The 18,554-nt window shown below is 43.8% G+C and overlaps 1 protein-coding gene across 4 annotated transcripts in view; it reads left to right on the top strand.

Moving 5' to 3' along the window:
• The window catches only part of ENOX1 (ecto-NOX disulfide-thiol exchanger 1), a 281,652-nt gene that overhangs the window by 232,531 nt on the left and 30,567 nt on the right, over positions 1 to 18,554 (top strand). For all 4 annotated transcript variants that reach the window (XM_065902210.1, XM_065902209.1, XM_065902212.1 and 1 more), the window contains one exon: positions 13,290 to 13,392. In XM_065902210.1, coding sequence (XP_065758282.1) covers positions 13,290 to 13,392 — 103 coding nt within the window. The remainder of the gene's footprint in view (positions 1 to 13,289; positions 13,393 to 18,554) is intronic.

The following is an 18,554-nucleotide window of genomic DNA, read 5'->3' as shown; positions in this document are numbered from 1 at the left end:
TTAATACTTTAAAACATATTGAAAGCATTAATTACAGATACAAACTCAAAATTAACTTTGTACTGACTGAATCTAAAATGGTAAAGAAATTGTTTTTCTTTAAAATGATGCCAGGACAAATGCATTTAGGGACCAAAGGATGTAAAAAATACCCAAAGCAACTGCGTTGTGTTTTTTCTCTTCTCATTAAACTTCCAGTCTGGGACAGGGCTTTGAGCAAACTCTGGGAGGCAGTGAAGCACAGAGAAGCCTGGCGAGCTGCAGTTCATGGGGTCACAAAGAGTCAGACACAGCTTAGCAACTGAACACCAGCAGACTCCTGGTAAATCACCCCTGGCCAGGGGTACTGACCTGATCCTATGACTGCCAGTCAATTTCACCTACAAAATATATTCCTCTCTATGTAATAACAGACTTGCTTGATTAAACTCAACAAAGATTACCAAGTCTACTATTTATTCTTTTAGAAAAAAATATTGGTTGCAGATTTAGCTGTCTGCAGAGGACCGTGTAGCCCCGGAGGACACTGTGCCCGTGTAGAGAGATGACTGCAGGTGGCACGGTCGCGTGAAGTCCTGGCAGAGACACCGGAGGATGGCGGGGATGCAGCAGGTGGCAGCTGTCACCTGCGACGGCGGAGACGGAGGGTGGGCTGGAGAGCCGCTCCTGGCCCAGATGCTGTCCTGAGCTCAGGACCTCTACTTTCAGCTACCTTTCCAGGATTCAGACAGGTTTAGACAGTAGTACAGAGTTAATTTTGAGTAGTTATTATGAATGCTTTCATTGTGTATTAACTTTCATTGTGTATTAACATAAGTATTAACTTTCCAGCTACCTCCAGTATTTCTCAACTACTGGAGCCAGTCCTTCTCATTCTTTGTGACCTCTGATTCTAGTATCATTATTCTGCTAGTTGCCCAGACTTTCTGCTTCACACACACACAATCTGTTCATCCTTTTTTTTTTGTCATTTTTTTTTTCTTTTGTATTTTCTTGGCCAGGCATGGCAGGTGGGATGTTAGTTCCCCAACCAGATATTGAACCCATATCCCTTCCACTGGAAGCACAGAGTCTTAACCACTGGAACATGAGGGAAGTCCCCATTCTTCCTGTAGAATGGCCTCTGTATCCCCCGCTTTTCTGTCTTGTCCCATCACCTCAACTTGCTTGGAGTGTGTCTGGGGCTCCCCCGTGTTCCCCCACCCGAGCCTCTCCCCTCTCTCGGCCAATCCCACCCATGGCCCTTCCTTGGTCTTTGGAGCACGCCCTGACCCCAGCTTTCCCCCACACACGTCTTCCAAACCAAGAGGACATGCGTGCAGTGTCTTCCTCCTCCTCACTGGCCCCAGCGTGCTGCCTTTGAAACCCTTCCGTGTTGCGTGGACCGTGGTTGCAAGTCACTTGTCCTAATAGCAGTAGAGAGCCAGGCCCGTCCCTGCTAACCCTGCTCCCGAGCCAGGCCCCTGCTGACTTGGGCGGGGAAACCCGGGACCACGGCTCTCCGCCCTGCTCCCCTCTGCATTCGCAGCGGCCCCCGAGCCACCACTCATTGCCCGGCATGGAGCCCCTGCTGACTCCCCAGTGGGCCAGGACTGATGGCAGAGGAGATGGGGGCCCAGGACTCAACAGGGATTCTGCAATTGACAAGGGCCATAGGGTCAACCCAGCACCGTGGTTAAGACTCTAGAGGGAGACAGCGTGGGTTCACGTCCACAGTCTGCTCCTTACTGGTTGTGTGGTCTGACACAAGTCCTCAGCCACTCCAGTCCTCATTTGCCTCATCTGTAAAATGACAGTGTGGCAGTACTGACCTCCGAGGGCTCAGTCTTCCTGAGTTGATTGCATGAGTTCCTGTCTGTAAAGTTCTCTGTTAAATTACTTGTTTCTGTATCTGGCTATGCTGGGTCTTAGTTGTGGTACACGGGATCTTCTGTCTTCACTGCGGTTGCGGGATCGTTCTAGTTGTGGCATGTGGGATCTAGTTCCCCGGCCAGGCGTTGAACCTGGGAGCGCAGTCTTAGCCACTGGACCACCAGGGAAGTCCCCATGAGCTTCTTATAATACTGCCTACACAGAGTAAGCACTGTCTGTGTTTATTAAATAAATATCACCAGGATGATCTAGAAAGAAAGCCACCGGGAGAAATGCTTTATCTCAGGTAACTAAACTACCTTGAGTTTTCTCTTTCTTAATCAGTCAGTTCAGTTCAGTCACTCAGTCGTGTCCGACTCTTTGCGACCCCATGGACTGCAGCACACCAGGTCTTCCTGTCCATCACCAACTCCCGGAATCTACCCAAACTCATTGAGTCGGTGATGCCATCCAACCATCTCATCCTCTGTCGTCCCCTTCTCCTCCTGCCCTCAATCTTTCCCAGCATCAGCGTCTTTTCAAATGAGTCAGCTCTTTACATCAGGTGGCCAAAGGATTGGAGTTTCAGCTGATTTCTTAATCAGTTCTCACCAGTTTTAATCTTTGCAATTGGAAATCTTAGAAAATCTTTTAGGTGTCTTAGGACATGATGCATGCCCTCTGGGTCTAAGTTCGGCTATTGAAACCCAGTGAGGTGGAACATCCCGGCACAGAAAATGAGCTAGTGCTGCGATGAATCCCTGCCTCTTGGCTGAGGGCAGGAGCCACACATCTGCTCTCAGACGGTCTCTCTGAGGCTCCCCTCTGCAGACCCTGGACATCAAAGCCTGCTGAGCAAAGGTGGGGGGGGGGGGCCCTGACCCTCAGGACTGGTGGTACCAAGCTTCAGCAACTGGTAAGATTAGTGGGGCCTTGGAACTTCTAAGCCACAGAAAATTCCTGCTATCATGTCCACTCTTGGGAATCGGTCCATTCTTACATTCCCTTGAACCTTAAGGAATTTTGAAGCATACTCAGCTACTCATTCTTGACAATCCTTTTCCCATCCATTTGCTTTTTAAATGTTTTTTTTTTTTTCCTCCCTCTTCTTTTTCTTTTCTCTCTAATTTTCATTGGCATTGAAATCCAGGGTAAGTATACATTGTCAGCACCAAGCTGGCTGTCTTACTCGGATGGAAGCTCCAAGTCAGGGAAAAGGGCATAGGGCAGAGGTGAAATCTGGGGGCAAGAAGAGACTGTAGGGTTCACCTGCCACAAAGCCCACTTTTAACAAAGAGAAATAATGAAATGAGGGCACACAGCAGCAAGTGAGTGGCACTTAGAACCAGTCTTCTGTGTCTGAACCCATTTTCCGCCGTTCTGTGTGTGCGCTCAGTCATGGCCAGCTCTTTGCAACCCCATGGACTGTAGCCCACCAGGCTCCTCTGCCCGTGGGATTTTCCAGGCAAGAACACTGGAGTGGGTTGCCATTTCATCCTCCAAGGAATCTTCCCGACCCAGGAATTGAACCTCTGTCTCCTGTGTGCCCTGCTGCATTGGCGGGTAGATATCTTTTACCACTGCGCCACCTGGGCATATCCTTTCACTATTCCAGGCCATTGTTTATGGATCATCCTTCATTTATCCTCCACGGGGTACCTGCTGGATAACCATCTTAGTCACTGGCTCATAAAGAAAAGCAGGAGAAGCATCCATTCTTCTTCCCTGACCATGGTTCTAATCTTGTGAGAACTAGCTGAAGGTTGCTAGAGACTGGCATGGCACTTGATGGGCTGCTTTGGTATTTTGAAAAAGGGTTAAGTAAAGGCTGCGGAAGTAGCTGATTGGCATCTTCACTGTTGTCTGCAGGACCCCTGACTTCATGGAGTGTGATGTCTGCAGTTAAGGCCTAGGCACAAACACAGAACACAGGAGGCAGAGAAGGAACCAGAGTCTTAGGGCGTGGTGTTGGCAGTGGGGAGGCCACGCGGTGACTCTTAACCAGGCGAGTCTTGACGACTCTCACTCACCGTGCACTGGTAGCACCTGGAGGACCACGGGGTGGAGATCTCCTTATTTCAGATGTGTGTGGCGGGGGCGGGCGGATGCCATTTGCTGTGTTATTCAGTAATCAGCTGCCAACTGGGCTTGCATACAGCTCTTCAGAACGGCAGCTATATGTCCTTGGCGTCTTTTTATTTCTTTCTAAGTCATAGGATAGCAGGATAGTAAGAGTGCCACAGAACATTAAGAAAACAGAAAATACACACAGTTCGAACCCTGCTACAGTCTGTCACTTTTGCTTACATGCTTTTCTGTAATTGTAGCCAGGGTCTTATACAGAATTCTCCCATAGATGGAGTACCCCACGTAGGTATTATGCACCTGCTCTGTATCCAGTTGGTCTTGAGAATAATAAAAGAAAATAATGGTCTTAATAACAGTGATGGCACAGCATTCCTAGAAGGTTATAGTCTTCAAAAGCACCATTTCACATATGACATTTGGTCTTCACAGCACCCTGGAGGGATAGGCATACATTGTTCTCCATGGTTTATGTAAAAGACAGTTCAGAGACACCTTGCCTAAAGTTATCCAGTATGTAAATAATGGGGACAGAATCAGAACACAGGTCCCACTTGGCCAGGCTGCCTCACTTGCTGGGATACGTGAGCGCCCTGCAGAAGAAACAAACACAGGTGATCCTCAGTTTATGCCAAATGTACAAGTGGGCAGCTGCCACACTAAGTGACATAGGAAATGTGTTGAGATAAGGGAAACTTACAAATAGCCTGGAATCAATGCTGCCAAGAGATACGGGATGTGTACTGTGTATAAAAATACATGTAGGAGGTGGTGAAGAAAAGAGAAGAGGGTTTTCTAAAAATGTATCTGGACCTCCCATCTAAAGAAGAGAGGCTGTAAGAACAAGACTGAATCCAAAATGCTGGGCTCAACCTGGCATAAGAAAGCATCTGAAGTTTTTTTTTTTTTTTTTTTTAATTTTTGTTTTTATGTGGCTGCACTGGATCTCAGTTGCAGGATGTGGGATCTCATTCCCCGACTAGGGATAGAACCCAGCATTGGGAGCACAGAGTCTTAGCCACTGAGCCACCAGGAAAGTCCCCAGGCATCTGAGTTTTAAAGTGGAGACTGACAAGATGAAAGTGGCATTTTAGAAAACCGATCTGGTAACACCATAGAAGGTCAGCTTGAAGAGGGAGAAACCAGACGCAGAGACGAAGCAGGAGGTCCCTGCTGTGGTCCAAGTAAGAAATGACGTGGACTGAGAGTTGAGCCCTGGGAGTGGAGCCGGGAAAGAAGCATGAGAGATTTCATGGATACTTGATAGGATCCTGGTCTGGAAAGGTCTTCGGGGGTAGGAGAGGGTGACCAAAGGCCTGCAAGTGGAAGAGTGATGGTGCTATTAATGAAAGAGAAGAGTTAGAAGAAAATGCAGTCCCGACAGGTGAGGTGAACTGGGCATTTTAGAATTTAGACATTACAGAATTTTAGAAGAAGCACCACATCAAGAGGGACCTGGATGCACACATTTTTAAAAATAAGGACATTCCACTCATTCCAAAGGATGCAGTCTTTTCTCTTTATTTTTAATTCATTTTTTTTAAATTAGAGGATAACTGTTCTGCATTGCTGTGCTGGATTTTGCAGTACAGAAACGAGAATCAGCTATCCGTGTACATATATGCCCTCTCTCGGGAGCCTCCCTCCCCCTCCCATCCCATCCCTCTAGGCCGTCAGAGTGCCAGGCTGGGCTCCCCGTGTCATGGAGCCACTTCCCACTAGTTACGTTTTACACGTGGTTGTGTATATTATGTGTCAGTGCTAGTGTCTCAGTTAATCCTACCCTCTTCCTCTGCTGTGTCTGCATCTCCATTTCTCTTCTGTGAATAGGTGCATCAGTACTTTTTTTCTAGATTCCCTATACATGTGTTACTATACAGTATTTGTTTTTCTCTTTCTGATTTACTTCACTCTGTATAACAGGTTCTAGGTTCATCCACCTCACTACAACTGACTCAAAGGCTTTGCTTTTTATGTCTGAGTAATAGTCCATTGTATGTATGTACCACTACTGCTCTATCCATTCATCTGTCAGTGGACATCTAGATTGCTTCCACGTCCAGGCTATTGTAAATAGTACGGCAGTGAACACTGGGGTACGTGTATCTTTTAGAATTGTGGTTTTCTCGGGGTATATGCCCAGGAGTGGGATTGCTGGATCATATGGTAGTTTTATTCCTTGTTTGTTAAGGCACCTCCACACTGCTCTCCATAGCGGCTGTGCCAATTTACATTCCCAGCAACAGTGCAATAGGGTTCCCTTTTCTCCACGTCCTCTCTTGCATTTATTGCTTGTAGATTTTTTGATGATGGCCATTCTGACTGGTGTGAGGTGAGAACACTTTTATTCCAGATTAAATAATTAGAGGGGAACATAATAATGTAACTGAAACATACCTTGCTTTCATACACTGAATCGTTTTATATTTTGTAGTTACTATTATCTACTGAATTTACTTGGCTTTCACTTATTTAAAGAAATGTTAATTACTTCTTATGAATTTTGAACTGTGTTTTCCTCCTAATGGACATATTCTGTCATATACTGTTACTTTCTTACCCTCTAAAATCAGTCTGCACATATTTTAAGCTTTTTTGAACCCTTTCTGCACTGTTTTTTAAAAGGCAAATACTTATGAAGGTATTTCAACTCCTATCCTGACCCCCACCCCCGACACACACTCCTCCTCAGAGTTTTAACAGATGGTTAAGTGCAGAGAGTACTCTGGGGGTAAGAACTTCACCTTAAAGAATGCCTCTTTTTTCTATTCTGAAATCGTATTATTTTGCATAGAATATGCATTTACATTAATTTTTCAGACAATAATGGACTTTATAAAGAATAATCAAAAAAAATTTTAATAAAAATGAGGACATCCCTTTAAATGAAGCTTTAAATAGAAGTCCTATATTATAAAACAGAAGAAAGAAGTAATAGACTGGGAACTCTAGAGATCTGCTCCTAGTTAATTTAGAGCTGATGGGGTTCCATGATGCATATATTCAGAGATGATGGACCCTCTCCAGCACCCTCATTTTTAAACTATTGACCCGAGGCTTGAAGATGTTGCATTCCTTACCCAAGGTCAACTCACTGTTCGTGGAAGAGCCAGGGCTGAAACGTGAGCAGGCAGTATGCCTTCTACCACCTCACGACCAGCTCTCGTTTTTAAATTTATTTATTTGTTTATTTGGTTGCTCCGGGTCTTTGTTGTGGCACACAGGCTTTCTCTAGTTGCAGCAAGTGGGGGCTCCTCTTCCTTGCAGGGCAGGGGCTTCTCACTGCGGTGGCTCCTCTTGCAGAGCAGGGCTCTAGGTGTGCGGGCCTTCTGAGTTGCTGCATGCAGGCTCAGCAGTTGCAGTGTGCGGCTCTCAGGGCCACAGGCTCAGTCGTTGCGGCACACGGGCTGAGTTGCTCCATGGCATGTGAAATCTTCCTGGACCCAGGATTCGGGCGGATTCCTATCCAATGTGTCACCAGAGAAGCCCCCTACCTTTCATGTCGAATTTGAAATGGGAAGTGGTAAAGCAAGCAAGCCCAGGGGTCAACTGATGATAAGGAACAGAAGTTAAAGCGCGAACTGTGATGATAGATGAACCCAGGAGAATGAAAGAACTCTGATCAAAGGAAATAGAGAAGAAAAAGGTGGTGACTGAGCTTTGGCAAAAGTCCCCAAGTTAGAGTCCAAGAAAGTAACCATTTTATCCATGTGTACCGGGCCAGCAGGGATTAGTTGCTCAGTCGTGTTCAACTGTTTGTGACCCTGTAGCCCACCAGGCTTCTCTGTGCATGGAATTCTCCAGGCAAGAATACTGGACTGGGTTGCCATTCCCTTCTCCAGGGGATGTTCCCGACCCAGGGATTGAACCCAGGTCTCCCACATTGCAGATCTTTTACCATCTGAGCCACCAGGGAAGCCCCTGGGCCAACAGAGGGAATGAAAAAGCCAATGAAGATGAAATTAAAAATTAGGAAGAAAAAGACCAGGACTTCTTATGTAACAGAAGCAAGTGAGGCAGAGGGTTTAAGAAGGGATGAGTGAGTGATGTCAAATATCACACGGTACAAAGACTGAGAAATATATAAGCAGTTCAATGGATAGTTTGATTCCAGGTGGTGAGGCAGTAGCCACAGTGGGTATACACCATGTATTTGAGAAACTTTGTGGTAGAAAGAAATTAGCATGAAAGTTAAGGTGGTCACAGGAATAATGAAATGAAAAGAGTAACAGGAGGATTTTATAAGGCTAAAGAAGTCATGTACTTGGTTCTTCGGGGCTTGGTAGGTGGAGGAGAACAAAAACAAAACAACAAAGTATGATCCTAGCTCAGTAAATTATTGAAAAAGAGCTTCTCTAAATGGATAAATTACTTTGACCATCTCTTAAAGTAATTGACAAGGACTCTTAAAGGAGAAATGTCTGCCTTTGAGTAGCTAAACTTTCAGAAGTCTGAAAAAATCCTCCATGATATCTGTAGTTTCCAGTTATTGAAAACCTCTTCTTCCAGCCCTTTGATGATTCCCTGCAAGTGTCACAGAAATTAGAGTTAAAAGGTAGACGTGAAAAGATTTATTAGATAATCTTGCTCATTCTCCTGCCAAGTGCAGGATTGTTACTTATTGTTCATTTTCTAGTCTGGAGTGCTTTTTGACTGTGCCAAGTGAATGGTGTTCTTGCCACTGCCCTTGGAATACTATTTCATAATCCTATTGATCTCACTGTGAAGAAACTCTTGATCCCCATCCTAATGTTTCCTTCCTAGTATATACTTTGTACACCATTAGCAGTTTGTCCTTGATAACCTCTCTTACTTCCTAACCCAATCTGCACTTACTGTATCCAGTTTTCACTCTCTTAAGCACCTGGAACACCTTCACTAGTAGACATGTAATTCTTAAGGGCATATTACATCTGTCAGGGTAAGGAATTTGTATGGGATAAAAGATACAAATTCTATTTTCCACTTCATGGCAAATAGGGAAACAATGGAAACAGTGAGAGACTATTTTCTTGGGCTCCAAAATCACTGCAGACAGTGACTGCAGCCATGAAATTGAAAGATACCTGCTCCTTGGAAGAAAAGCTATGACAAACCTAGACAGCGTATTAAAAAGTAGAGACGTTACTTTGCCAACAAAGGTCCATATAGCCAAAGCTATGGTTTTTCCAGTAGTCATGTATGAATGTGAGAGTTGAACCGTAAAGAAGGCTGAGTGCCGAAGAATTTATATTTTTGAAGTGTGGTGTTGGAGAAGACCCTTGAGAGTCCCTTGGACTGCAAGGAGATCCAACCAGTCCATCCTAAAGGAAATCAGTCCTGAATATGCATTGGAGGGACTGATGCTGAGGCTGAAGCTCCAATACTTTGGCCACCTGATGCTAAGAACTGACTCATTGGAAAAGACCCTGATGCTGGAGAAGACTGAAGGTGGGAGGAGAAGGGGACGACAGAGCATGAGGTGGTTGGATGGCAGCACCGACTCAATGGACATGAGTTTGAGCAAGCTCCAGGAGATGGTGAAGGACAGGGAAGCCTGGCGTGCTGCAGTCCACGGGGTTGCAAAGAGTCAGACAGGACTGAACGACTGAACAACAATTTTATGTTTCTGATGGTGAAAGTTCCTTCTATATTCCAGAGATTTGGGGTGGAAATGAACAAGAACAGTTAATTTTTTTAAGAAATGGGCCTACGTCTTTCTAACCTATGATCCTGTGTTGCGGTAGATGTTCCCCAATTACTAAATTGATAAGTTGTAACATCCTAAGTAGAGAATATGAAACTCTTAAAGTCAGAGTAGGGTTTAGACTTAAAGCATGGATTTTATACTAAGAGCAGAGCATAGGCTGCAGTTTTCAGTCTGAAGAAATACCTCCACAGAAAGGTGATCCCAGGACTTTCAGTTTTCCAACCTCATGTATCCTACCCTAAAACAATCATCAAAGAAACAGTCACTGGTGGGGCACATCTGATTCCTTGTTGACTGAGCCACATTTATTGGAGACTGCTCAAAGTCCCTTTCTTTTATGACTCTATCTTTGGACATGAGGACAGGTGCATTAGAGCGCTCTTCATGGGCCTTAGACTGGCCCACCCTTGCCTCTTCTTGCTGGTTTCTGACCTGCTACCTGCCCTCTGTGGTCCATATTCCCCCAACAACCTGGATCCTCAGCTGTGCGATGCCCCAGGACACCACTCAGCTTTGGCAGTTAATGTGGGTCTGTTATCTGCTAAACTCTGCTCGGCGATCTCATTCGGTCCCAGTCATCATCCAGGCTATTAACAGAGCACCCCTTCTCAGAGACACTGTTTCCACTCAGCCCTGAAGTTGACTATTTATATTTCTCTTAAATAACACCGCCATCATCCTGGTTAATGTTGATCCATCCTCTTTCTTGATACGTCTCTTCAGTTCAGTTCAGTCGCTTAGTCGTGTCCGACTCTTTGCAACTCCATGAATCGCAGCATGCCAGGCCTCCCTGTCCATCACAAACTTCCGGAGTTTATCCAAACTCATGCCCATCGAGTCGGTGATGCCATCCAGCCATCTCATCCTCTGTCATCCTCTGTCACCCCCTTCTCCTCCTGCCCCCAATCCCTCCCAGCATCAGGGTCTTTTCCAATGAGTCAACTCTTTGCATGAGCTGGCCAAAGTATTGGAGTTTCAGTTTCAGCATCAGTCCTTCCAATGAACACCTAGGACTGATCTCCTTTAGGATGGACTGGTTGGATCTCCTTGCAGTCCAAGGGACTCTCAAGAGTCTTCTCTAACACCACAGTTCAAAAGCATCAGTTTTTCGGCGCTCAGCTTTCTTCACAGTCCAACTCCTGCATCCATACATGACCACTGGAAAAACCATAGCCTTGACTAAATGAACCTTTGTTGGCAAAGTAATGTCTCTGCTTTTTAATATGCTATCTAGGTTGGTCATAACTTTCCTTCCAAGGAGTAAGTGACTTTTAATTTCATGGCTGCAGTCACCATCTGCAATGATTTTGGAGCCCCCCAAAAATAAAGTCTGACACTGTTTCCACTGTTTCCCCATCTATTTCCCATGAAGTGATGGGACCAGATGCCATGATCTTAGTTTTCTGAATGTTGAGCTTTAAGCCAACTTTTTCACTCTCTTCTTTCACTTTCATCAAGAGTCTTTTCAGTTCCTCTTCACTCTCTGCTATAAGGGTGGTGTCATCTGCATATCTGAGGTTATTGATATTTCTCCCAGAAATCTTGATTCCAGCTTGTGCTTCTTCCAGCCCAGCATTTCTCATGATGTACTCTGCATATAAATTAAATAAGCAGGGTGACAATATACAGCCTTGACGTACTCCTTTTCCTATTTGGAACCAGTCTGTTGTTCCATGTCCAGTTCTAACTGTTGCTTCCTGACCTGCATACAGGTTTCTCAAGAGGCAGGTCAGGTGGTCTGGTATTCCCATCTCTTTCAGAATTTTCCACAGTTTTTTGTGATACACATAGTCGAAGGCGTTGGCGTAGTCATTAAAGCCAGGCTTCAGCAATATGTGAACCATGAGCTTCCAGATGTTCAAGCTGGTTTTAGAAAAGGCAGAGGAACCAGAGATCAAATTGCCAACATCCACTGGATCATTGAAAAAGCAAGAGTTCCAGAAAAACATCTATTTCTGCTTTATTGACTATGCCAAAGTCTTCGACTGTGTGGATCACAATAAACTGGAAAATTCTCGCTTCTCTTCTGGCCCTTAAAACGCTTACTTCATCACAGAAGGAATTGCCTGTGACTCTTCTTTGTCAAGTGTTCTCATCTCATCTGCATAAACCTTTGGGTTTATTGTTTCCAAGTTCTGGATTGTGTTTCTGCTGGGACTGGTTTCCAAGATCCCTTCTGTGCAAGTATAAGAGCACCTGTCATTCTCATGACCTTTTGTGTCTAACTGGCTCCAGACTTGCCCTGGATCATTCTTAATTTGAATGCCTTCAGGTGGGGGTGTGCTCTTTATAGACTGACTCAACATGCTCCTAACAATTTCCTACATTCTTTTATCTGGCCAGCTTTGATAATATATAAAGGTTAGCTAAATATCTATCCTGTAACCAGTTCCAAACCTGGGAACACTGGCCAAACCGTCTAAGTCATCCTCTGTCCCTCCCTCCTTATCCTCTGTCCTTCTGATGGAATCCATCCTCTAATGGAAACAGTGTCCTTAATTTTTTTTTTTAAGGTGACAGTTTGTGGGTTTTTTTTGTTTGTTTGTTTTGTTTTTTCTGTGCTGTGTCTTCATTGCTGAATGGGCTTTTCTCCAGTTGTGGAGAGCGAGGACTACTTTCTAGTTGCCATGAGCCGGCTTCTCATTGCAGGGACTTCTCTTGTTTTGGAGTGCAGGCTCAGTAGTCGCAGCTCCGGGGTTCTAGATCACAGGCTCAATCGTTGTGGCACACAAGCTTAATTGTTCCACAGCATGTGGGTTCCTCCCTGACCAGGGATTGAACCCATGTCTCCTGCATTGGCAGGTGGAATTTTTTCTTTTTTTACCAACAAGCCACCAGGAAGCCCCTATCCTTAATTCTTTATCAGTGGGCTAGCCTGTCTTTGAGATGCATCTTTCAGTGAGAAATTGCCCTCCAGCAAGACTCAACTACCCTAATGATTCTGCCATCCCATATATACAGGTCTCCGATCATTAAACTTGATTTTCTATTAAATTATTCCCATTATGAGCCCTAATATCAAGTCTGGGACAATATGAGTTAAATCTTTTTCTCTTTTTCAATTAAAAAGACCATATAAAAAACTAAAAATAGTGCAGCCTCCCGTACCAGCTTGTTGTACAATTCTTCATTTTTAGTTTTCAAAGAAAAGAATTTTCCAACCTTTGCTTTATCTGCCTTTTGCAGTTGTGTATAAGGATATACTTACTCAACTTAACTACTCCTACCAGTTCTATCTGACCTTTCCAACAGGCCCTGTGTCCTCATATACTGACACAAATTACTCACATAGTATTGTAAATTAGTCTGTATATGCTTTTCAGGAAAACTTTTCATACTTCAAAACGTATTAAAGTTAGCTGTGGTCAATTTTTTTTGTGTGTGTGCTAACAGAGTTTTATCAAAATGTGAACAAAAGTAACATAATTTGCACAAAATGTGCCACTTTTGCAGTTATTTAGTACTTAGTTCACCAGAAGGAGTAGCTGGGAACCTAAGTTTTAGAATTACTTTTCTACTCTTGGGTAAATAGGTCAGCCACTTATAAAAGTTGATCTTCAGTTATAAATAGAAGCAATGACCTCTTTTATAGACTTTAAAAGACCTCGTTGCTTTTGTCGGAATGCACAAAAAACCTACATGTTTCTGTTTTTTGACTTTACAGGAAATCAATGTATTGACAGTCGCGTTGGTCAACCAAGACCGAGAGAACAACACTGAGAAAAGAAGCCAAGGCTTAAAATCAGAGAAAGAAGCTCTGCTGATTGGTAAGGAAATTCTGTTTTCCTTGTTTCTTCTCTCATTAGTAATAATTCACTTAAACAGTATTTTTAAATTATTTACCTCCAACTTGATTTAAAAGCTTCGTCTTCTGGGCAAAGATAGGATTAACTTCATCAAGATTATATTACACACAGTACAAATCGGGGGCGGACCAGCTAGCTGGGACTTTGCTCTTGGGCTTCCCTTGCAGCTCAGCTGGTAAAGAATCCACCTGCAGTGCGGGAGACCTGGGTTTGATCCCTGGGTTGGGAAGATCCCCTGGAGAAGGGAAAGGCTACCCACTCCAGTATTCTGGCCCAGAGAATTCCATGGAATATATAGTCCATGAGGTCACAAAGAGTCGGACATGACTGAGCAACTTTCACTTTCACTTTTCAACCGTGTATTGGTTGTATTATGTTGGTTATCCAACATAAAACAGAATACAAGAAAAACAGATTAACTTGCAGGTCACATGTTACAAATCTGGATTTCAAAGTGTGGCCACAACTGGAGGCCAGGTTGGATTCGATCCAAAGGGGATCTTCCACACGAAATCGGATCCCCAGACTCAGAAGCAGCCATGCCCCGAGGTCAGCTCCAAGGCCAGACCTGTAACAATAATGATACTAGGGCATCTGGATCACAGAGCTGGGCTAGTCTAGGACAGCTGACCAGGATTCCCTGCCCAAGTTTGGATTCATTTATCCAAGGTAAATGAAATGAGATGCTCACTAAAGAAGAGAAAGAGGAAGGAAGAAAGTTGGTGTTTGCCTAAAACATATTCAGTTGCCCCACAAAATATATCAAGGTTGGCTTTTTGTTTGCCAGGACCAGAGAAAACTCTAAATGTTCTTTTTAAAGTTATTTTTATTGAAATACAGCTGAATTACAATGTTGTGTTAATTACCAGTCTATAGCTAAGTGGCTCAGTTATACATACATAGATACACACACACACACACACATACACACACATGTACACACATTCTTTTTTGTTTAATTTTTTAAATTGTTAAAGTATGATAACACATTTACAGGAGACTTGGAAAATACGGAACAAAGTTACATATAGTTCCACTATATATTACAATTATTTTTTAAGTAGATAAATGAAGATTTTTAGTTGGAGTTTCAATATCAAACTCTCAAAAATTAGTAGAGTGGATAGACAGAGAAGTAGAAGGATGCATGTATACTTTTTCATACTCTTCCACGGTGGTTTATCACAGGACATTGAATATAGCACCCTCTGCTCGACAGGAGGACCTTGCTGTTTGTCCATTCTGTATCTGCCAGGTTGCATCTGCTAAACCCAAACCCCCAATCCATCAGCATATACAGAGGTAGTGCTCAGGCTCATAAGGAAGCGTTCCTGATGGTGCTGTGTTCGTAGCACGCCTGGGACCCCACCTTGGAAGCCCGTATATTTTGGGCTGTCCCCAAAGTCGTCACATCCCGAGGAGGAGATGCCAGCAGCCTCACTGCCTGGGGCACAGCGCTGACTCAGCCACACCCAGGCACTGACCCCAGCGTCAGGGTCCAAGGTTAGCCGGGCTCCCACGGCGTGGGTAAGAGTGAGGAAGGAGGTTGTGGTCCACGTGAGACAGCTGTTCTTCAATAGTTCGTCATCCGGCGGGAGTAGCACGTGGATGCCTTTTCTAAATACTGCAGGCACTCACCGCAAAACAACAGGTACCTCAGGTCCTGGAGAATCTGGCACGGGAGGAATTAAACTCAAAAGACAGTCCAGACTTCATCCATCACGTATAGATTTTTCAACTACAGGGTTATTGAATATGACATCAACTTAGAGATGCTCCAAGGAAAACCAATTATTTTTTTTTCTGTGATGATATACAGCCGTGCATGAGTTTCATAAGACATGCTGATGTGTTGTTGGTTCCAGGAGCCCAAAATGAACCCATGTGTAGTTGGCAACTGGATTTTTCTTTAACTGGAAACTGTGTCAGACTCCTGACAACAGTTTCTCTTTTGCTCAGGGTGACAAAGTTGTGATTTCTCCCACAGTGCTTTTAGGGTATGACTGGAGTACATAATTAATGATCAATAGTAAATACTCCCTCTTTAAGTCTGAATAATATAGACCACTTGGCAGTTAAAAAAAAATGGGAATGGTGTCCATTTTCTTTACTTCTTTTCTGTCAGTATAGATTGCCGCTGATTTTATGTTCTACTTGGAGAACACAGTTCATTTACAGTATCAGCTACATAATTAGTGTATAGCTAGCTAGCTAGATTATATATACACACACACACTGAAGTCGCTCAGTCATGTCCAACTCTTTGGGATCCCATGGACTGTAGCCTGCTAGGCTCCTCTATCCATGGAATTCTCCAGGCCAGAATACTGGAGTGGGTTGCCATTTCCTCCTCCAGAGGATCATTCTGACCCAGGGATTGAACCCAGGTCTCCTGCATTGCAGGCAGATTCTTTACCATTTGAGCCACCAGGGAAGCCCCTATATACACACACACACTATTTATTTTACATATATAAATTTATTTTGCAGCATTTATATTATGCATACACACACAGATCTTCCTTAGTTTATGATGGGGTTACATGCCAATAAAGTCATCTTAAGTTGAAAATATCTAAGTCAAAAATGGATTTAATACACCTAACTTCCCTAGTGGCTCAGACAGTAAAGAATCTGCCTGCAATGCAGGAGACCCAGGTTCCACCCCTGGGTCTGGAAGATCCCCTGGAGAAGGGAATGGCTACCCATGGCAGTATTCTTGCCCAGAGAATTCCATGGGCAGAGGAGCCTGGCAGACTATAGTTGATGGAGTCGCAAAGAGTCGGATACAAACTGAGTGACTAACACTTTCACTTTTCTTTCACTCACCAAACGTCATAACTTAGCCCAGCCTACCTCAGAACACTTACATGAGCTGACAGGCACCCATCTAACACAAAGTCTCATGTAGTTTATTGACTACAGTACTGAAACTTTAAGAAAGAACTGGCTGTGGGGTCCAGACTAGTTCTCAGCGTGTTGGTCGCTCCCCTCACAGTCGCGTGGCTGACTGGGAGCCGCGGCTCGATACCACTGTCCAGCGTCACGGGAGGGTGTCATGGCACTAGCCCAGGAAAAGCCCAGGTTCCTACTAAACCCACACTGCTCTCACACTCATAAAGTCAAGAAATCGTTAAGTGGAACCATTCTAAGTCAGGGACTGTCTATATAGACACACACATCACACACCATTTTTTTCAGTCAGACACCTCTAAAGTTTAAAAATGCTTTACACAATGTAGGTGAATGGGAGGAAATGGGAGGGCTACATTTAAAACACGTCAACTCTACCAAGGTCTCTAATCTTAGGGAGAAAAAAAAAACTTACGAATGGGTAAATTCAAGTCTGTTTAGAAGAATAAATTTTGTAAATCAGGATCTTCAATAAAAATTCAGTTCAGTTCAGTCACTCAGTCGTGTCCGACTCTTTGCCACCCCATGAATCGCAGCACACCAGGCCTCCCTGTTCATCACCAACTCCCAGAGTTTACTCAAACCCATGTCCATCAAATCGGTGATGCCATCCAGCCATCTCATCCTCTGTCATCCCCTTCTCCTCCTGCCCCCAATCCCTCCCAGCATCAGGGTCTTTTCCAATGAGTCAACTCATCACATGAGGTGGCCAAAGTATTGGAGTTTCAGCTTCAGCATCAGTCCTTCCAATGAACACCCAGGACTGATCTCCTTTCTTAGGTACAACCAACTCCAAATTTTCCAGAACTTTTCCTTCACTTTTGGTCTCTCATATTAGCATTTGCAGTTCAGGGCTGAGCAAAAAGAAAAAAAGATGTGAAACTCATTTTGAATCAGTATATGAGACTGTTTAACTAGAAGTAAGATTGGAGATTTACAGTTTGATTAAATTTAGGAGTTTAATTTTCCCTTCCTTTCTCCTTTACCTCTCCACCTCAGTATTTTATTTAACTTTATTTAATGGAAGTTTGATTACAGGTGGGACTTCCTGCCCAAACTCTACCCAGAATACCTAGGTACTTACACCATTTTGTAGTCAGAGAGTAATCATCCAAAAGAATGGCAGAGGAGAGAGAAGTTCCTTTTTTCTTTTTTTTTGTTTTTGTTTTTTTTTTCCTGACCACACCATGTGGCATGTGGGATTTTAGTTTCCCAATCAGGGATTGAATTTCCACTCCCCGTGTTAGAAGCACAGAATCACAACCACTGGACCACCAGGGAAGTTTGAGAGAAAGAGTTTCTAAGATTGGTGAAATGGATCTTGCAGTTGCCCCCTGAATTAAATGTGCCTCTCTGCTAGTTGAGTTTGGCCATTCATATTTTGTGGAAACCCAAATAGTGGGGCCATAAAGATCTTCCTGCAGCTTCTGGAATCCAGATAAGGACTGTGATAGAGACAGAATGACAGACTGTGGGTTCAAAACTGCTTTGGAGCAAGCTAGAGAGAGAGAGGAGATGCTAGTTCTTTTCTGAAGAACACTTGTAGGCAGAATGATTCTGGGAGTCCCCCTGGACTTGTGATACATCTGGACGGGTGAGCAATACTCTGAAATTTCCCTGGAATCTGCCCTTGGAATAACTAAACCCACATACAGGATACAGTAGGCCTGCTCTGAGTTACTCTGAAAGGCTAGGAGCACAGCAGAAAATCTCCCTTGTATTAGAGATGCTTATTAACAAAACCTTCATCATATCTAGGTGCCTATAGTATATGCTGCATGCAAATATATTCAGTTAAAACCCTCTTGGGACACACAAATTTTATATAAAAATGCAAAGTGGAACAAGTCTTGATTGCCTGGAAGAGAGGAGTGAGAGATAAGCTACTCAAATGAATTTTATCTACAGAAAACTTAAAACTGAGGCTGGCACTTCCTAAACAATGAGCAATCCTAGTTTGTGACTTTAATTTGTGACATGAATTTATCTGGGTCAAAGTGTGTATTCTTTCTAGACATTCTCATGACCATTTTATAAAAGTGGTGTCTTTAAGGCATATAGATTATGTGTTTATTAAAGAAGATCACTGGGATTTCATCTGTAACACTACTTGGATCTTTGCAGATTTCCATCCTGAGTCCCTTGGGAGTTCCACCATTCTGCCAAACTTTCTGTTTCACAATTAATGGGTGTTGAGTGCTATGTTGCAA

This window comes from Muntiacus reevesi, chromosome 11 (genome assembly GCF_963930625.1).
Source record: "Muntiacus reevesi chromosome 11, mMunRee1.1, whole genome shotgun sequence".
NCBI lineage: Eukaryota > Metazoa > Chordata > Mammalia > Artiodactyla > Cervidae > Muntiacus > Muntiacus reevesi.
The sequence above is the reverse complement of the archived record's forward strand: the minus strand, read 5'-3'. Positions and strand labels throughout refer to the sequence as shown.